Raw genomic sequence first — 22,900 nt, forward strand, 5'->3', positions numbered from 1 at the left:
CGAGTTAGCTGGCAAAGCTGCTCGCGACGATAAGAAAACCCGCATTCGGAACAGAACACATTCGGTTCGGTGGACATCAAGACAACAGGCAGTTGCAGCGAGTGGCGAGTGGCAAACGCAATCACAAAACGGCATCAGGTAGCAGAAGAAAAAAGTTTGTTCTTTATACAAACTGCTTTGGTGGCAAATCCAGAACAAGGCGGCATCGAGGGCGTTCGAAATGGTTTTTTTCAAAACCACGAGTACTAAGTTTTCTAAATTGGAACCATTCCATAAAACAAGGCGCTTTTCAGGGCCATTAAACCTTCCAAAAAAGAGTTTAGGAAATACAGTTCAATGCTTTCTAAAACTATATCCAAAATAATAATAAAACACAAATTGATTTTTTCATAATTTGTTTGCCAGGATATGATGAGTATGTGAATTTGGCAGTTGTTCTGAGCTTATTGATTTTCACCAACTCTTAAATTGCTTCTAGATTGAAAGTACAGTAATTTACACTTATCTCGACATTTAGCTAATTGGACGGTCCTGTAATGCGATATATTTAGTTGGACATTTTTGTAAACATAGAGTTCGGGGTCCAAATTATGACTCCTCATTGAAAGCCGACACTGTACCACTGTCATCGCAAATGTTCAATTACAGGTTAAAATTACCTCCAATCTGATACTGAGTGGTGGTAATGCGACGTGCCATTGAATGTAATTTACTGTAAAATATGTCACAAGCTGGATGGGAAGAAATTTTCCAACTGTGAATGCTGTGGCGAGTGGCAAATGCAATCGCTAAACAGAAAGGTTTAGCCGAACAAGATGGGGATATCGAGTGATAACAAAACAATAAACTCTTTAGATTGAAGATAATGTTGTGATCCTGAAAAGGACCCTTTTTAGCCTGCATGTGAATCCAACGAGCGAACAAATCGTAATGAATGTATTTTTTGCCATCGCTCCCTTTTAACGCTCATTCGTTCGTCTCGTTGGACTCGCCCCTCTGGCTGAGTCTGCCGATTTGTCTCTATCCTGTGAGTGTGTACCGCTAGAGTATAAAACACGCGGACCCCAAAAAAATATCTTATTTTCTTTCAAACCGTAAACCCGTGTGGTTGTACGGCATCGGCATCGTGGACGTAACAAAGGAGGACAAGTTAAGGGAAAGGCAAAGTCTCACTCGAACCGTGCAGGTCTCCAGTTCCCTGTTGGTCGCATTCACTGATTGCTCCGCAAGGGTAACTAGGCCGAACGGATTGGTGCCGGAGCACCAGTATACCTAACAGCGATTATAGAGTTTCGGCCGTCGGAGTGCTCGAGTTGGCTTGCAAAGCTGCTCACGACAATCAGAAAACCCGCATCAAGAACAGAGCAGCTTCGGTTCGGCGCTCATCAAGGCAACAATTAGTTTCAGTGAGTGGCAAAGTGTTTCTCCGGCATGTCGCATTAAATGTAATTTACTGAACAACATGTCACAAGCTGGATGGGAAGAAATTTTCAACTGTGAAAGCTGTGGCGAGTGGCAAACGCAATAGCTAAACAGGAAGGTTTAACCGAACAAGATGGGAATATCGAGTGATAACAAAAACACAACACCAAAGGTTCTTCTCAGAACCATCAACATATTCATAAAGAGTAAACAGTAAACTAATCCATTTTTCAGGTAGATAGGTAGGTATTCAAAAAAAAATAGGTAGGTAGGTAGAAGAAAATAAAACAATATATTTGAAATATATATATATCAAAAGCTGTCCCCTTTGTACAGTCCTACGTCACTCCGGTTATGTCCCCGACATTACCCACCCGTCTTTTTTTTTTGTTTCAGATAACCAGAAGGTCTGGAATCGTGTTCGCCATGGCACAATTTTTTTTTGGACCGTCTCACTTCATCAGCTCGTAACTATACTAGTTATGAATATTTTTTCTCCGTTCAGTATTTGTGGCTAACAAATAATGATATAATGGATAGTAAAAATATTCTTCGTTTTATTTTTACGGAGCAAGAAAAAACGTCCGAAATTCGTGTCTCTACACTAGACTACCCCCTTAAGGAACAAAACTACAAATTTTCCGGATACTTGAGAACTACTATATCGGTTTGACATAGAATGGCTTATATATTACATGCGGATTATTTGCGTTTTCTATAATAATTATATAGAGCTTTTCGAAATTTGATAGTGAGTGGTAAGCTCTTAATCTTCGGTTTTGGTCATGGCTTTCATATTGTCTGTCCCTTGGTCTGTCCTTGGTCCCTTTTCCCCTACACAACCATGCAGATGGATAGTTTAATGATTTCTATATTGATAAAACAAGCTGAGATATATATTTTTTCTCGTCGATTTTCGCTATCCGAGGTGACGTTGCCAAACTATTCCGCGAATAATCGGGGTTCTACTGTATATATATAAATAGAAATGGATCGCCGAATGTGTTGCTAAGCACAAAACCCGTGTAAGTTATCGTCCAATTTGAGCCGTATTTACTTTGTTGTGTTCGTCCCTGCCGATAGATTAATATTATGGAGAGAAAAGTCGGCAAATTTCGGAAATTGAATTACCATATTTTTTTAAATTATTTCTTTGTTCGAAAGTGAAATAACATAAATAAAAATGGATCACCAAACTAGTGGAAGGAACAGTCCGATTAACAAAACAAAACAGAAGAAATGTAAAACGGCCAATCAAAAAGATCGGTTCGGGGATTGAACCAGAGATCGTACTTAGTAAGAAAATGTGAATGTGAATCCCGTATTCATTTTAAAAATCAATTTGAGGTGGGACGAAGTTCACCGGTTCTGCTAGCTATTTATATTATTATTTCCAAATAAATTGGTTTGTAAATCATGTGATACGTAATTTTTTCTAACTGTTTCAGTGGATTTCAACGTTCCTCGCATCAAAATTACGATTTGCCGAGAGCAAACTCGCCGTAAGCCTTCATCAACATTCTATGCAAATCGTAAACGGATTTTATTAGTTTATATCAAAAAATGTATGATATCTGCAGATCTTAGTTGTTAGCATTAGCATTAGCATTAGCATTGAGCAAGTTGCACAATATCGTAGGTGGTACGAATTCAGAACTGTTATGTTAAAAACTAGCCTCCATCCGTTGCTGATGATTGGTAATATCTCTTAGATGAAGGCATGTTTTTTCCAAGAATTGTCCTGGCCACGTCCTTGCAACTGCTAAGGAAAGGGAAGGAATGTTAGTTCGACATTTACTTAAGAGAGATGCAGAGAACTCTACGACCTCTCATAAATGTCTCGGGAGTTTAGGGATGTGTTAGTAGGGTAGGTAAGCCATAGGATACACTCAGCCGGTGTTACTGGCGTAGCTTCTTGTTAATATAACTATAACTATAACTATAACTATAACTATAACTATAACTATAACTATAACTATAACTATAACTATAACTATAACTATAACTATAACTATAACTATAACTATAACTATAACTATAACTATAACTATAACTATAACTATAACTATAACTATAACTATAACTATAACTATAACTATAACTATAACTATAACTATAACTATAACTATAACTATAACTATAACTATAACTATAACTATAACTATAACTATAACTATAACTATAACTATAACTATAACTATAACTATAACTATAACTATAACTATAACTATAACTATAACTATAACTATAACTATAACTATAACTATAACTATAACTATAACTATAACTATAACTATAACTATAACTATAACTATAACTATAACTATAACTATAACTATAACTATAACTATAACTATAACTATAACTATAACTATAACTATAACTATAACTATAACTATAACTATAACTATAACTATAACTATAACTATAACTATAACTATAACTATAACTATAACTATAACTATAACTATAACTATAACTATAACTATAACTATAACTATAACTATAACTATAACTATAACTATAACTATAACTTTTTTTTTTTTTTTTTTTTTTTGGTGAAGAAGGTGGAGATCTTCATAGACACCCAGTCGCCATGTTGACTGGGTAGTGTGAGATTCTTACTCACTAAAACCACCTCCTATGCGCCTTGCCTTTCCCCCCCCGGAACCACCGTTTGGTATTACTTCGGGAGGAGGCTGTGCTCATGCACTCATCTCTATGAATTGCTACTTCTTTGTTCTTCTCTCCATCTTCGTTGGAGTATCGTGAGTATTTTGGTAATAGCAGAATTAACCGCATTCCACGTGCTCTCTTTTTCGCACATTCGTTGAACAACGTTTCCAGCGTTCACATCTGGGCTGATCTCCCGGTACATTTGTTCTCTTTCTTGGACAAAGCGAGGACAATAGAAAACCACGTGCTCCGGCGTTTCCTCTATTCCATCACACTCAGGGCAAAACGGTGAACTTGCATGGCCGAATCTGTGCAAGTACCGTCTAAAGCAACCATGTCCGGATAAGAATTGCGTCAAGTGGAAATTGACTTCACCGTGCTTTCTTTGTACCCAATTGATTATATTTGGGATCAGTCTGTGGGTCCATCTACCGTTAGGGGTGCTGTTCCACTCCTGCTGCCACTTCCTCATGGAGTCGGCTCTTGCTGTTACTCGAGCTGCTCTATTGCTCTGTGTGCTTGTCGTTCTCAGATTGTAGCACACACTATCTTCGCTCAGAGTGATTTCGATAGGAACCAATCCGGCTATGACACATACCGCCTCCGCAGATATCGTTTTATAGGCACTGGCTACTCTCATCGCCGTCATCCGGTAAGTTCTGTTCAACAGTCTACGGTTTTGTTGTAATTTAAGCGCTGCTGTCCAAGCCGGACCACCGTATCGCAATATCGAAGTGGCTACACTGGCCAGAAGGCGCCTCTTACTACTGCTTGGCCCTGCATTATTGGGCATTATCCTAGCAAACGCCGTGGAAACTTTAGCCGCTTTTTCACACGCGTATTTCACGTGGCTCTTAAAATTGAGTCGGTCGTCTATTATAACACCCAGGTATTTAAGTTCGCGTTTGGAGACGATAGTATGCGCCCCAACTGTTATTTCTGCCTGCTGTACTGCTCTGTGGTTGCTGATTATCACCATTTCTGTTTTGTGGTGTGCGATCCTCAGTTTAGCATCGTTCATCCAATCTTCAACAGTTTGTATTGCCTCAGTAGCCAACATTTCTACCTCCTCTCGGGACTTGCCTGTTACCGTCAAGGATATATCGTCGGCGAAGCCGGTAATCACTACACCCTGCGGAAGCTTCAACCTCAGCACTTCATCGTACATTCCATTCCATAGTGTTGGACCCAAGATGGAACCCTGTGGGACACCCGCTGTTATGTTAAATGACTCCTGTCCCATGTCTGTGTCATAAATCAAAACTCGGTTCTCGAAATAGCTTTTCAGGATCTTACAAACATAGTTTGGTACCGTCAGTCTGTGCAACGCTTCGGCGATAGCTTCCCAGCTGGCACTGTTGAACGCATTTTTTACGTCGACCGTAATTACTGCGCAAAATCGATTTCCACGTTTTTTCTGCTTCAACACTTTTTCAGCTGCTTCGACAACTGACAAGATGGCATCCACCGTAGATTTATTTTTCCGAAATCCGAACTGCATCCTCGAGAGTCCGTGTTCACTTTCTGTGCATCTCGACAGCCTGTTGAGGATGATCTTCTCTAACAGTTTCCCAAGGGTATCAAGGAGGCAAATCGGTCTATACGAGGATGGATCCCCTGGTGGCTTCCCTGGTTTTGGCAGTAGCACCAGTCTCTGCTTCTTCCACATGTCTGGAAAGTACCCCTCATCCAGGCACTTTTGCAGCGTTGCCCTGAAAATGTCAGAGTTCGCTTGTATTGCGGCTTTAACCGCCACATTTGGGATTCCGTCGGGGCCAGGTGTTTTGTTGACTTTTAATTTTCTTGCTGCCGTAATCAGCTCCTCTGTTGACACTCTCTCGACGCGTTCTTCATCATCGCCATATGGCGTTGCTGGCCAGGTAATCGGATCATGCTTCGGGAAGAGACCTTCTACGATTTTCTTCAGCTTATCCGGACAGCTTTCACGGGGCATCGATGGGCCTCTGATTTTGGCCATCACTACCCTATATGCTGTGCCCCAAGGGTTCGCATCGGCATCGCGACATAACTCTTTGAAGCAGTTTCTCTTGCTGGATCTGATTTCGTGCTTAAGGGCGGCTTTTGCCGTTTTGAATAATTCTCTACGCTCTATTCTTTCGCTAGTAGTTCTAGCCCTCTGCATTCTCCTTCTCGCTCGGAGCGAGCGAAGGGAGTTAATCACCTCGTTCCACCAATAAACTGGGCAGCGTTCGTTTTTCGGTGTTCTTTTTCTCGGCATGGCGACGTCACATGCTCTCACCATTATACTTGTCAATTCACTGGCGCTCGTGTTATTGACTGATCGTTCCTCTCGGAGTGCTTCCAGGAAGAGATTTTTGTCGAATTCCTTCGACTTCCATCTTCGACCCTCTGTTCTCATTATTCGTCTTTTTACTAAGTTCTGGCTGCCGACGGTATAGCGAATTGCTTGGTGGTCGCTGTGAGTATAATCATCACACACTCTCCAATTAATGTTTGATGCCAGTGTCGGACTGCAAAATGTGACATCAATAATTGATTCTCGACCATCTCTATGGAAGGTGCTGGTGCAACCTTCATTGGCCAGTCTCACATTCAGCTTTGCCAGAGCTTCCAGCAGACTAAAGCCCCTCGTGTTGGTAAATCTGCTACCCCATTCCACTGCCCAGGCATTGAAGTCTCCGCCGATGACTATAGGGCTCCTTCCTACGAGATCTTCGGTTAGATTGTGGAGCATCTGATCAAACTGCTCTATCGTCCATCTCGGGGGGGCATAGCAGCTACATACGAAGATTCCAACTATAACTATAACTATAACTATAACTATAACTATAACTATAACTATAACTATAACTATAACTATAACTATAACTATAACTATAACTATAACTATAACTATAACTATAACTATAACTATAACTATAACTATAACTATAACTATAACTATAACTATAACTATAACTATAACTATAACTATAACTATAACTATAACTATAACTATAACTATAACTATAACTATAACTATAACTATAACTATAACTATAACTATAACTATAACTATAACTATAACTATAACTATAACTATAACTATAACTATAACTATAACTATAACTATAACTATAACTATAACTATAACTATAACTATAACTATAACTATAACTATAACTATAACTATAACTATAACTATAACTATAACTATAACTATAACTATAACTATAACTATAACTATAACTATAACTATAACTATAACTATAACTATAACTATAACTATAACTATAACTATAACTATAACTATAACTATAACTATAACTATAACTATAACTATAACTATAACTATAACTATAACTACAACTATAACTACAAATGTACTCCAAACTTCCGACTATCGTCTCGTTAATTGCTGTGTAAAAAGAAAAGATTTGTTAAATTTTGATACCATCTTTATTGATGAATAGGTTAAGCTGTGGGAGTGACATTGCAGTTTTCTCTTCTCTCATAAGCACAATCCTCAATACCTAATCATATAACTGACATTTAGTTTGATAATATAGAAAATTTGAAAGTAAATAGTAAATATAATATAAAATGGAATATATTAATATAAATAACGAATAATGTAGGAAATTCTCTAACCGTGATGATCTGCGTAGTACTGGAGGAGTTCTATTTCAAACATAACCAAAATTCTACACAAATGCACACAATTATATTATAAATACTAACTACAGACGAACACAGAGCATTATATATATATATATATATATATATATATATATATATATATATATATATGTAGTGGAACCACCTACATCATATCCGGGACCTACAAAGGAAAAGACCCTCAATTTCCATGTTCAGGAATCTGAATATAGCATTTAAAATTAAAAAATTAAGCAACTAAAATATGTGATCTGTAAATTATATGTTGTACATAACTGCAATTTGCTTCCGGAATCTGGTGTAAAGGAAATTGAAAAAAAAAAATTAACAAGCAAGACTGAACCTCAACTCTCATGTTAATATTATAACGACGAATCATTTGCACTCGCCTATTGTGAAACGCCAGCACGAGTAACTAACGATGCGCATATATTCGTGTGGTAGTATTCGTGTACGGTTCTGTCTTGTTTGTGCCGTATAGAGCAAGCTACAGTGGAAGTCCGATTATCCGCGGAAGCGAGTTCCATAGCAATTCAATAGAGCTTCACGAAATTTTTGAGTGAGGAGTAGGCTTTTGTTCTGGTCATGGCTAATATACACGACCTTCGAGCTGCGTAGACTAATGATTTCTATATTGATAAAACAAAGATTTCATGCTAAAACATCTTTTTCTCGCGTTTGCAACTTATTTTTAGTGCATCATTGCGTTATCTGCGATTTATTTTATCCAGGATGATCTTGCCAGACTATTACGCGGAAAATCGGGGTTCTACTGTACTTGATTGCTTCCTCTCTGTGCATCGTATGACTCGATGGAGCTAGCGAAAAGCGAATATAATTCAGGAACGCCAACCTGACATCATTATTTATTATTTACATCAAATATCTGAGTATGAGGCTTAGTTAAAAGATATAAATGGTAATAGCTAAACTTAGCTGCAATGATTCCCAGCACAAATGCCGCACCAGGAACGCGAGCCGCCCTCCTCTGTGACAGAATCACTGCTGTATATCAGATGTGTATGCGTTTACTTTGAATAACACAACAAACACACACGCACGGGGCGCTGAAACACTCAAACACTCCGCCAGCACAAGGCTCCGATGCACAAATAATAAGATTTCGTATATTTGCATAGAGCCATTTTATACACGAACTCACACACGCAATACGCGACGGAACGAGAAACAAATCAGAACATGAAAACGAATGAGCTGAACACACACACTAAACGGCACTAAGCATGGAAGCAGATTATTTCCTCCGAAAAAATTATTTTCGATTATAAATTTATGAAAACTATCCACAGAAATTGAACAAACTCCACGGTATTTCTTTGTATCGAGGCAGGAAATTCACTTATCCGTTTGATAGACGCATTTTCAACTGAAACACCAAATAATGAACCGAAATCTACGACAAAAAGACAGAGCGCAAACGAACATGTCTGATCTGTACCATCGCTCAAACAGCAATCATATCTGCAGATCTTAGTTGTTCTGTACAAAATCCCCTTTTTTGAATTCCTAACATCTGATATTTTGAATTGAATTTTGTTGATAGACGTCATAAATTATCAATATGACGAAATGATGCTATGATGAGTAGGGGAAGTGGGGGCATAGTGGTCACCCTAAGGAATATGCCCATTTCCAGCGCCCACATACCGATTCAATTCCCGTTTCTCGAAAAATATTCTAGTTCAACTCATTGTTCTTCAAGATAGCAAACGCTTTTTACTATAAAAATTCCAAATAGTACACTCTTCACCATAAGAAAAAAAAGGTGAAAAATCGAACTTTTTTGCTTGGAGGTAAAGTGGTCACCCGCACTTATCAAGCTAAATGGGATAGATTTATGCGTTTTTTTCGTCCAAATTTGTTCAAATCATATTTGATATAGTAGGTACATGTATAAAATAAGCTTAGTCTATTCACCTAGAGTCTCAATTTAAATTTGCATACAAAAACGTAGTAAGAAACACATAACGTTCAGTATAATGAGGCTTAGTTCAGTTGGAGTGGCATATTTATTCAAGAGCAGAATGTGATGCGGTATATCAGCTTTAGTAAACAGAACATTGTAAATTTTTATTCACCTATGACCACTCTGCCCCCATACATCAAAATAATCTCTATGCTAATTAATCGCTGAGATTAAACAAAATATCTGTTCACCTCTCCTATAATATGTGAACCGTCGTCCAAACTGATGATTTGTCCAATATATCAGATTAAATAAACTAAATTTCACGAGAAATTCCTTAGATACAATGCGCACAGAACTACGGCCGAATGGCTATCGAAAGAGCAATTTCTGTTTTTATTTGTATTTTGACATGCGACAGCTCTACTGAAGTACAGGGTGACTCAAAAGTCATTAAATTCTTCAAACATAAGGTGACTATCAATACGGCATCTATAGTCAATAGTTATACTACCAAACAAGCAGGTCACCACTTTGCCCCCCATGACCAATTTGTCTACCGCTATGCATTATATGCCGTTGGAAAGTGAAACAGAATGCATAAGAGAAGCTCGATGATAGTTTTGTGGTACTATGTAATAAGTAACCGAAGTATTTGTGCTGACGGTGCTGCCTCTCCGTTTATGTCTTTTCGGATTTGACACGCATCATGTGTAATTTTAACACTTGAGCTGCTTGTATGTTAATGCTTCCGTTCGTCCTACTGTGTCCTTCAACTTAGCCGAATTACCTGCCGATCGCATTACCGCGCAATTGGTAATTTATACACCGCATAACCCAATTAAGACCGACTCAATCCGAACGGAGCACTTTGAGCGGTGGAAATGCACGCCACATACGTTTGAAATTATAACTTAATGCTCCGGTAGATACTTGGGGAGTGGGAAAGTCATGGCAGTGTGTCGGTGTGCTTTTGCTCGGCTAATGGTGCTGGGAAAATTGAAGCGAGACAACCTCATAAATTTTCGATCGTTATAACATATTTTCCTCCTTTTAATCCCGCTATAATCCAGTCCTCCCGATCCGGTAGTACACAGTTTGTTAACACAATAAAAGCTATTATTTATTATTTTCATCCTTTCTGCGAAACAACTGGCGGATCAGTAGGCTCTATCCTGTGGTGTGTCCAAAGGGGGTGATCAGGGGCGATTAGTACCAAGTGTGAGAATTAATTCTATTTGAATTCAAATTATATAGAGACGCATATGCCACACTTGCTCTCTCCCTGGAGGGCGATTCGGCCCGAGTATCATTAATTTATTATGCCCCTTCCATAATATAGTAAATATAATATAAAATTATTAATGATATTAAATTAATATTGTTCACTGCGTGCTGTTGCAACGGGAAAAGGGCGAGATTGTACCGATGTGTGCATTTGTTAGAGAGTCACGTTCACGCTGTTGTCCCTTCTCGGGGGGATTAATTAGATTGCGCGCGTTGTTCTCGCGAAACAAACTCACAGCATTATGGCGGACACTGCATTATAGATTTATTAAAAAAAACTGTAATTGAGTTATCCCTGATCAGGTTCGTCAGATTCGCTGCAGGACTGGAGCGAAACATTTTAACTAAATAACACGGCGACGATCCACTACGTCACCGATAGATTACTGGAAGCAGATTCGCAGCGGCGCGTGTCCGATTGATGGTTATCCGGGAAATACAGCTTTTTTTCCTTTCAAACATTTTCGCTCTGTATATTTAATAACTTTAATAATTGAGCTTCGTCAGAAACACATTATGTTTATAAATTGAATTAATTAAAATGTTCCCTTGTTGCGCTACATTTAATGCTTTTTTCTCCCACTTCATTTTGCTGCATTATCAATCTGCAATATTAAATTATTGTATGGCAATCAGAAGTACAATAATCGAGTTAGCTCTATTTATAAAAAATAGCTACATGAAAATCAACTTCAACTTAGACTGTTTTCTGTGCAGTAACTTGATTTGGTACACTATATTTACAAAACCATAATGGATTCGATGGTACAGTACGCAAGGGTATTGAATAAGCAACATTGTTTATCAATAAAGAATAATAATCAATTTCCCTATTTTGTCATCATTTACTATGTTAAAAAGAATACTTTTGAGATGTTATATAGCGATTTACAGTTAATCGATGATTGTGCAATTATCATGCAAAAAACGTGCTTCAAAGCATTCTGGACGAACTTGAAATGCTTTACTACTGAATACGCGGGTAGGGCTCTAGATTAAGCATGCTAAATGGGTAAAATATAATGAAATTTAATATAATAAAAACAACGAGTACGAGTACTTCGAGAATAAGGATTTGTCGCGTGCCATCGAAGAAAAAGTTGGGAATCGCGAATTCCACGGTGTCTGGTATTATCGGTTCGAAGAACGTCTGACTATTGATCGAAAGCAAAGATCCGAAAAAACCGTCAGGTCAACGAGAACGATGACAAACGCGTGATTGTTGCATTTGAACGAAAACCAAACGCCTCAGTTCCAGTGATGGCATTCTCACCGAAATGATGCATCCGCTCGCTAGTTTCATGCATAAACGGAGGATACAATCACCAAAAAGAAACCATGCGCTTTTCGCTTTCACCGGCGAATATATAAAAAGTTAATGTGCGCTAGTTGGGAGAAATCTTGGTGCGAGTGAGTTACACTCTATTACACTCTCTTTAATCTTGGGAGCTCGAGTGTGCGAAAACCTGTATCCAGCATTGAAGCGCGGCGATCCGCACTCTACCACACTGAGGAATACCCTGAAGAGTACCCTGAAGAGTACACTGAAGAGCAAACTGAAGAATTAAATTTCATTCGACATATAATCCTCACGCATGTTTCACCTCGGTTTACCTTTTTTAGCGAGCCACAGCGCTAAGTCAATTGAGAGCCACTTATGTTCTTTTACCTGTGCGCACCCACCAGAGCGCCAGCCAGAGCACCAGCCAGAGCGCACAGGTAAGAGCTCACCAAAATATTAGGCTGTCAAAAAAGTCCTGCGGTATTTTTTTTGAATTTTCATTTGTTCATAAAATTAGATACAATCATCTGTTTTAAGTCAAATATACGCCGTTTTGTTCGATGACTTGTTCCCAACGAGATGCCAACTTCATAATACCCCTGTTATAGAAGCTCGCTTCCTTATTGGCAAAAAACTCGGATAGCCAATTTTCACAGGCCTCTTTTGTGGCTAACTTCTGACTACCTAGCTCGTTCGCCATGGACAAAAACAGGTGGTAGTCACTTGGTGCAAGGTCCGGACTATACGGCGGATGCAAAAGAACCTCCCATCCGAGCTCCCGGAGCTTCTGGCGCGTCACCAAAGAAGTGTGTGGCCTGGCGTTGTCCTGATGGAAGACAATGTGGCCTCTGTTTATCAAAGATGGCCTCTTCTTTATGAGTGCTACCTTCAAGCGGTCCAGTTGTTGGCAGTACAGGTCCGAATTGAGCGTTTGGCCATAGGGAAGCAGCTCATAATAGATTATTCCTTGACAATCCCACCAAACACACAGCAGAACCTTCCTGGCCGTTAATGAGGGCTTGGCCACCGTCTGAGCCGCTTCAGCGGGCTTCGACCACGACCGTTTGCGCTTCACGTTGTCGTAAGTGACCCACTTTGCATCGCCAGTCACCATCCGCTTCAGATTTTCGGGTCGATTTTGTTGCGATTCACATGCGTCGATACGGTCAAAGATGTTTTTTTGCGTCAACGTGTGTGGCACCCATACATCGAGCTTCTTTGTGAATCCAAGCTTCTTCAAATGGGTCATAACGGTTTGATGACTTATCCCCAGCTCTTGGCCGATGCTACGGCTGCTACTATGCCGGTCTTTCTCGGCTAATTCAGCGATTTTGTCGCAATTTTCGACGACAGGCCTTCCGGAGCGTGGCGCATCTTCGACGACCTCTACACCAGAACGAAAACGTTGAAACCATCGTTGTGCGGTGGAAATGGAAACTGTATCGGGTCCATAAACTGCACAAATTTTATTGGCAGCTTGAGATGCAGTTTTGCCTTTATCATAGTAGTACTGTAAAATATGTCGGATTTTCTCTTTATTTTGCTCCATATCTGCGACACTATAACTCACGAACCAAACAAAACACTGTCAAGGACTATATTATAGCGCGCAAAAATACCTTTCCAACAAGCTATAGTACGACTCGATACAATGAATACAACTAGAACTACGCGCTTACAACGACACCTCGCGGAAATACCGCAGGACTTTTTTGACAGCCTAATATATCTTTAAGTGAATATATCCGCTGTACTGTAGAGAGTTTGTGCGCTCTCTTTCCACACTCTAGCGCGATTGAGTATTGAGTGAAAAAGAACTTAACATCCATCATCTTGCGCTCGCACATATCTAGAACTATGGTGATTATAGACCAAAGAGAAGCGCTCTCGTTGAGGATGCAGGGTAGTGAATTTGAGAAGTCCCCAAACCGTGACGAGAAACAGAATACGGTCACAAAAAGCCGTACCCAGAAGTTATACGAAACGAAACCACACTGCTGCGTAATGGATGAAGAGACATATGTGAAGGCGGACTTCAACCAGATTCCAGGAAACTTGTATGGGACTGCCAAGGATAAGTTGGATGTTCCTGAGAACCTCCGGACACAGAAGATGTTGAAGTTCGCCAAGAAGTTCTTAATTTGGCAAGCGATTTGTACTTGCGGATTGCGGAGTACACCTTTCGTTGCCGCATGCACCATGAATGGTCAGGTGTATTTGGAAGAGTGTCTCCAAAAGAGGCTTCTACTTCTCCTGAAGGCTCATGTCGGCCCGACGATCTTCTGGCCGGATTTGGCATCACACCACTACACGAAGGGCTATTTCGTGACCGGCGTGGGCCTCAACGTGTTAAGTGGTACAGGCTTCGAAACCGACATCGTTTTGTCAAAACTATGGTGCCCAGTGGCGAGAAAACAAGGAATAAACTTGTAGAAAGTGTGAAAAATAGAAACTATGTTAAAGAGAAACTATGTTGTAGTTTCTATGAAACTATGTTGAATCATCATGCAATGACTTCCGAATATTCCGAATAATACCAGTGGAGTATCCAATGGTAAGAAAAATATTCCAACGTAATTCTCTAATAAAATCTTCTCACTAAATGCTCTATCACTGAATTTTCCCGTACCATTCCGTATTAATAATGATTCTATCGGTCGAGTAGGCAAAGCCACTAAATCTCAAGTGCACGGTGAATAATATAGCATACCAACAGAGATGAGACATAATTAAATATGTCCCACCCGGCTATACCGAGTTTGTGACGACAGTGCGAACATACATCAGATATTTATTATTTCATTATCTGCCACCAAATCGTACAATTCACACTTTGGCCTCAGTGGACTCCTACCCAATGTCTTTGTCCCACGCCCCCGACATGTTGTTTAGTTTAGCTCATTAATATCAAACACTCGTGCCCTATTAAGTATGTGAACATATACATACATGGATGTGCTCGTCTCATTGCAGGAGCTGGACTATGGAACGATCATGTGCTGGGCGGATAACGCGGTTGGTCAGCAGAGGGAGCCATGTGTGTTTCATTTAATCGCCGCCGGGAAGCCAGAGATGCCCTACAACTGCTCCCTGGTCAACCAGACGTCCGATTCGCTGGAGGTGGACTGTGCTGAAGGTAATTATACGCTCGTTTATTTTCTCAGCGAACAGCGAACCTCCCAACTCGGACCCGACGGTAATCCGGGAGTCACGTGAAGACAATGAACTTGAGGGTGGAGATTTGAAGATGTTGCTGCTTGATAAATAATTTAGGTTACGAAAATATTGCTCCCCCAGCACGCACGTCCTCCCGAAGTGGCAGCAAGGTTGGTCCTGTATTTCGTTGCAAAACTGTGTTCCTGTGGTACGGAACGTGTCACGCGAAGGAAACGGAAACTGAATCACAGCTTGTAATTAAGCACTTTATAATTTACGGCAACATGTTGCACGCAGCTGGCTGTGTGGCCAATGATGACGAAACGTACAGCACTCCACTGCTCGGCGAAGAATGTTACTTCGGATTCGCATAAATTTTCGTCGATGTTTAGTTTTCCCATCAATTTCATTTTTACGCATATAGCGCCCATTTACAAGTGACTGACCCCGACCATCATGTTTTGTGTTTACGTGTTTCTCAGACGGCGAAACAGTACTGACCCACCACCACCATCACCAAGGGCTCCGTCATGTCAAGAATTCATTTGGTTTTTTTTCACTACTTTCGCTATAATAAAATTACCGTTTCTACTACACGCAAGGTTATCGGAGGAAATTAACACTAATCAATATTCTACGCCGCAGTGAAACTCACGCGCGGTTTATGCTGTAGCTACGGTGCCGAAACGCTGTCCCATATCGCTGTGAGAAATTAATTCCTCCCTGTGGAGCCAGTGGGTGTTTTTTGGGGTGTATTACAGTTATCGGCAAAGTAAAATACCCTTCACTACAACAAACACTTCATCAAAATAACAACACCGCAAAAAGAATGTTTGTTATATTTTTGGAAATGATGATTCAGTTATACTTTATGAAATACACTTATTGTAAATTTTAGTTTAAGAATTTTTAAGAATATCATAAAATGTATTAAAATATAAAAAATAACATAAATCCTACTGATGCTTAGCGGGAATGCGCAGTTCTCTAACGTTTCCAATATTTGAGAAGAAAAATGTTTTTTTGTGCTTTTGCAACACGTCTACGTTATTTTTCAAATCGTTCAGGTTTAACTCTTTCGGGTCGTTTGTCTGCTCTCAGCCACCACAGCAAGGAACAGTACTAGCCTTATACTTTACGCAACAATTTATCCGTTCACATAAACGAATTTTAATGTCTAGTTCACGAATTAAAACGGTGCTTCTATGAATAATAAATAATGGTACTCAGTATAAACAAAAGTTGTTACCCTTGTTTGAGGAAAGGCTCAATGCAAAATTTCATGCATTACAGCAATGTGTAGATGTAAAGAGCATTGCTCTGTATGTTCAAATAGAAAGATTAAAGGCGAAAGATATCAAATTCATTATTTTTGTGATATATGCGAAAACCAGGGCTGTCTTTTTGGGACGGTTCCGAAAGATATCACACGAAGAAATTTTTTTACACATTTTCTTTAAATGGAAGTAACACATTGAAACACATTAAACCACGTGAAATGCAAAGTTTCCACTAACAAATCCTTCGTGTTTCCACAAATTAATGCTTCGAGAATTGAAGTGATGGCAAATTGCCGCAACTCTCATAAGAGAGTATTATACTACCCATGTTTGTATAGGAGACGTAAACGACAAAATGAACAAAATCGGCTTTTTCGCTGTTTCGCATTCTAATCAATGTAATACGTTTGCTCAACATACAAACAAAAATTTTTTGTTCGAAAATATTTGAGCAATTTTGAAAAAAACGTTTCCGAAAAATCACTGTTTGTCCGCATAACAGACGTAGTTCCATACAGCTTTCATACATCGTTCGAAAATCATCAATCATAAGTATTATGTGCTATGAGCTAAATCTACATTTGAATCACATTCTTTGTAGAATCCAAACATGTCTGTCACGATAGTGTCTTATTACTTAGTGTTTCCTAATAGATGAATATAAGAAACCATTGAAACGCTGCTCATATATTTACTATTTTCTGTACACGATGAACAAAGAGAAGCAATTGTGCTTTTTTTAATGTTATAATTACCTAAATTTCTGTACTCGAAACTTCAAGTAGATAATGAAACAATCAGATTAGTAGTAAAATAAAAATAATATTGGTTCTTAGCATTATAACTCTTCGGATTCAACATTGAATTATTCCACATACTCAGCATTTACTCATACCGTTGGAGTAAGTCACTCCACCATCTTTATGCGATTGATCGTGATATCGGCAAATCATGCTGCTAAAATAACCAACATTTCAGATTGCCTTTACACATTCAATTAGTTGGAAAAAAACATGAACTTGCTGTTCTTATTATATCCCAGAGTATTCTTCAGGAAAAAAGTACTATCATAGACTCGCAACAAATGAAGAGCACCTTTTCCAGACATTTCACTAAATTTATTCCAAACCTTTTTATCCGATAACAACTGAAACTACAGAGAAGTTTTGACTATTATCGGAATTGTAAATACTAACGCTACAAACAGAGCAACCTGGTGATTACGTCTAGCTATGCGGACAAATGTTCATTGAAACGATTGATTGATCGCATAAATATACGCAAGCGTTTTCCAAATGGAAAAAATATGTTATAATCCGCAAAATCAGCTAGGCCCTCTTTTTGCCGATAATATCCTTCAACTGGACAGATCATTTCATCGGAAATTTGCATGGTTATGCTTGTAGGCCAAAAAACAACAAAAATGCGTTTTCCCAACACTAATGTTGTTGTTGATTACGTCATCTATGCAATCATGGACAGTATATTAGCCAGGCCGCTATTTGAAAAATACGCTTGATGTACAGAACATTCGAGTCAGTGTTGATTGGCCCAGAACAAGCAATTCATTTCACTCGTTTTTATTTTTTTAAATATTGTGTCCTATGTTTGCCTCAAAACTGCATGACAGTGATATTCATTAGTTGAATTGAACTGCTAGGCCAATGGAATTGCATGGTAGTTCAAAGGAGTTGAAGACAAAGTTCAATGGAGACGCGTGGTTATTTTAAAGCTAAACAGGCCTCGATAATCTGGGAAAAACATATGGAGCAATTCCACGTCAAATCAAGCCAAACAACTTTTTTTTTTTGAAACATGGTACTTACGATTGAAGCTACTCAAATTCACAATTTTCATTATCATATGAACCATTTAAATTATGACGATTTTTTGAAAGGACGTGTTCAAAATTATTGTTTTTCATTTCAAAAAATCTTAACTGAAAAACCATATGTCAGATTAAAATATGATGTTTGACAAAGTTATTGCAAAATTAATAAACTATTTGAGGAAAATAACATATTAATAATTGGATGATTTTTTTTTAATATTAAAAACTTTTATATCTAACATTTTGATATTTTTTTTGTATATTTGAAATTTAATTCTTATTTAACAAAGTTTGACGTGTAGAGGTGCCCAATTTTGTTGAGTCCGAGATATGAATTTTTGAAAATTTCTGAAATTTCAATACTTTGTGAAATCGTAAACACTTAAAATAAGTAACTTTAAAAATGGAACTATATGTAACATTTTATCCCAGGCGCAAATGTTCTCGAGATATAATCAATTTCTTATAATCAAAATAATGTTAATAAGATGTGGAACCTCAGTCGTAGTATCCAGCAGCAGTATATATTTTCTAATATTACAAAATAATGAGATTTTCATACTGTAAAAAGCCTGGTTTGGTGCAAATACAGTTGGTGCGACGCACCTTACGTCAACGTATTGAGCAACTCCCAAATGCCACCCTGGGCTATTTATTGTCAACATGTTTGTTTATGTGTAGAGAAAACAAAAGCTTATTGATTAAGTGAGTTGGTGAAAAAGAATTGTTAAGAATTAGAAAAGCCATTTGCGTTGAATTTATCATTCTACTTAGATCTAACTTAAAAGTATGTATAAAGTTACTAGTATATGTAGAATCATTTTTTATTCTATAAATTGAATTATTTATTCTACCTAAATCTAGCCTAAAAGCGTCAGGAACCGTGTCGATTTTCACTTAAAATTACAAACATAAAATTACATTATCTACAGTTGAAAACACACAGAAGGTACAATGATCTACAAAGATTGAATTATTATTATACAACCACATAAATTTCCAGTACGAAAATAGCACGGACCGTTATTTTGCAACTAGCATGGACAAAAAATAGTACGGAGAAGAAACTAAACGTGAGTGCCAACATTTTGTATATAAAAAGCATTTTCTCATGTATCCAAAATTACGTAGTTAAGCAAACAAATTATCCTCCTGATGCTAGGCACAAATTGTTAATTTATAACTTCATATATTTCCTTATTCTGTGTTTTTTCCCCGAAGGGATTTTATAACTCCTTTTTATAAATATACGAGTTACGAAACTGGAAAACGTCTTTTCTGTCTGTCCGATTGCCAACGCAACAACAGTGTAGATGCATGCATCACAACCTTCTTGATGTTGTGATTGGACAAATTTCAACCATAATTGGTACAATTTTACGGTTCCAGGAACAAAGCGCTGGAGAAAACGACTGTAACAGAGACAACCACTCAGAAAAAGTGTAGTAGGCTAGAAACATTGTGGCGCGGTATTGTATTTCAAAACAAAAATTAACCGGGTAAACGTATGCTAAAGGATCGTATCCTATGTTTCAAACTAACCGAGCAATCAGTAAAACCCAGGTTTGCGTGCGAGACACCGCCGTTTCCGACGGCGAAAAAATTTAAAGAATAGAACGCGAAGTCGAAATTTTCGAGTGATTTTGCAGATGCTGAAACTTCTTGAAAAGTCAGCGTACGTACGTGTACGTCATTTTAAAGCTTCATAGTTTTGGGATGTAATATTTGAATCTTTCTATCTTGTTGTGTTTAGGTGTAGTGGATAACAATATTGGAAAGAAAAAATCGATGTTTTCTATTTTTTTTAAAGTATTTTATTAATCAAGTCAATAGTATATCCAATTAACCTTATCAAGTGAAAGACTGTTCGGTGAGGCTATTTTTTGTTATTTATTCTCTGTTAAGGAGCAATTATTGTTTTTTTTTTCTAACATTCGGCCAGATACCGGATAGTTACCGGATATCCGTTTCATCTCTAGATTAGACTTTTGTTGAGTGCTTCCCGGTTGGAAAATAAATAGCAGATCCACTATGTTCCAATTATCGCAATACGAAAGCGATTTTCTACAACCATAATCGGAACAGGACAGCATACTAGGAATAATATTTAGATGCATAGTTTTATTAAAAAATTATTATAAAAGTATTATTTGAGTCCTATTGACACTTTTTCCATGTGACACCGACTATTACCAAAATAGGTACACTTATGACGAAATTCCAAGAACACTATTACCATAATTGGTACATGAGAGTTATATTTTCCAACAAGTTTTTATACAATTTAGTCGATTAACCATCGAAATGTCAGTGAGAATCTTCAAAAACAGAGTGCAAACTGCTATAAACAGTATACTTTTGTATATACTTATATATACTTTTGAACTAAAATAGAGTATTCGCAAATTTCTGTAATTTGGTGACATATTACCTTCATAATTGGTACACCTACCCTACGAGTTCATGATTTCAATTATATTCAATTGGTTATATCTCGATAACTAACCGTTATAGGATAAAACGATAATCGCATGTTGATTCTATTTTTCATACTACTTTTACTACTTTTATGAAATGTTTACCGATTTCACAAAGTATCGATATTTCATAAATTTTCAAAAATGCATATCTCCATTTTGGTGAGTCCGACACTGCACCACTGTACGTCAAACATTGTTAAATCAGAATGGTTTTCAAAATATCGAAAGGAGTGTTTCTTAGTTACGATTTTTTGAACAACATATCAATGATTTTGAATACCGTCGGTGGGGGTAAGAATGGATAAAAAAGGATGTTTTTGATTTTTTTGTTGAATAACTATCGTAAACGCAATATGTTGAATAACTATCGTGGAACGCACTTCTGATTGTGTAAATATGATCTTCAGTAAAAACTTAGGAGTTTTCGGAAAATTGTTGAAAAGTATTAAGTCTACTGAACTGCGATTAAATTAAAACTAAAAATTAAATTAAAATTAAAAATTAAAACCAATCTCACCACTTAGAAATTAATAAATCATTGTGTTCTTTTAAGAAATATTTTTAGGACTCAGCTTCTCAATAAAATTATTTGACAGCACGTAAGTGTCTTGAATTATTATTTGAGTTGCGAAAATAGTGTCAATCCACCAAGTAGTGTGATGGAAATGGTTATATTTGAAGAGAGTCCTTAATTCTGCCGTCGACGATGTCTTCTGCCGTGATTCTGGTTCCTGGTAGGATATCAAACTTCTTTCGTCGCTTTCATATTCCGCCCTCGCCAACTATCTCTCGTTTCGAATTGAGGAATTCCACGATTCCGTTTATCTAAATTCTATCTGGCGAATTTGTAACAAGTGAGATGCTCTTCAGTAGCCGTTTCACAGTAATCCGATAAATGCCACATTTCTTGAATCCTGAAATCATGTTGCTCTTTTGGTTAACTTTATGGCTTTCAATTAGCGGTTTCAGCAAACCTGGAAAATGTGGCTTCTGCAAAGTAGTCGCTGAGGAAACACCTTTCTCCTTATATGTGTGAAGAACTTGGCCCCAACTCCTGTTCATAGGTCCGAAAACAGTCACCTCTAGGAGCGGTGTAATGAGCATTGAATTTGGAGGATTGTTACTAATTTTGAGTGTATTGGTATATTTTTACATTGCAACTTAGTTGTAAATATGTGCAATTTTATGCTTGACCTATTCTCACCCCCACTCAGCGTAAATATAAGATTATTTCGAACATGTTGATACTCCCACGTAAAAACGTTTTTGATATTCAAAAACAACAATGATTCATCTAGACAAGACATAAAGGAATCATTCTATGAAATATTTAATCTTGTAGTAGTTATTTCTAATATGCATGATATTTTTCTGGGGAGTTATTTGATGGTTATTTACACACCAAAGTTTGAAGAATTATTAAACAATACCAATTTGAAGTACAGTTAAATATTATGCATTAGAAGCAGTAAAAATGTGTCTCCTACTAAACAGTTCACTGCTTTTAAAAAAATATTCGAAATATTTGTCAAGATATTACTAATAGTAACTTTCTCTGTTTTTGATCCAATCTCACCCCCATCGACGGTACGCCCTTTTAAAAAAATCAGTCGTTATTAAAATTGGTCACATAATAAAAAGATTGTGTTTTTAGAAAGTTTCCAATCGGAGAGGACCGGGCCGAGGCTGATTAGGCGTGAAATTACTCTATATACAAAAATTACAATTCCTCCTTTTGTGTACTTCATCGCACTATGTGGGTACTGTGTCACTTATTTGTTTAAAAAAATATGTGTCACTCATTTGTTTAAAAAAATATAAATACAATAAAAAAACAAAATTCGAATTTCGAATAATTGGGCATGAATGTATATGAATAGTATCTATATGAATACTCAATTATTCCAAAATTAGTCTACA

At 37.6% G+C, this 22,900-nt stretch overlaps 1 protein-coding gene across 3 annotated transcripts in view; it reads left to right on the forward strand.

Annotated features, from left to right (window-relative positions):
• LOC129774902 (hemicentin-1) overlaps window positions 1-22,900 on the forward strand; it is a 723,141-nt gene that overhangs the window by 590,550 nt on the left and 109,691 nt on the right. For all 3 annotated transcript variants that reach the window (XR_008742804.1, XM_055778958.1, XM_055778959.1), the window contains exon 13: window positions 15,207-15,369. Coding sequence is in view for 2 of the 3 variants with exons in the window: in XM_055778958.1 (XP_055634933.1) it covers window positions 15,207-15,369 (163 nt within the window). In the remaining variant the exon portion in view is untranslated. The remainder of the gene's footprint in view (window positions 1-15,206; window positions 15,370-22,900) is intronic.

Source organism: Toxorhynchites rutilus, chromosome 3, assembly GCF_029784135.1.
Source record: "Toxorhynchites rutilus septentrionalis strain SRP chromosome 3, ASM2978413v1, whole genome shotgun sequence".
Classification (NCBI taxonomy): domain Eukaryota; kingdom Metazoa; phylum Arthropoda; class Insecta; order Diptera; family Culicidae; genus Toxorhynchites; species Toxorhynchites rutilus.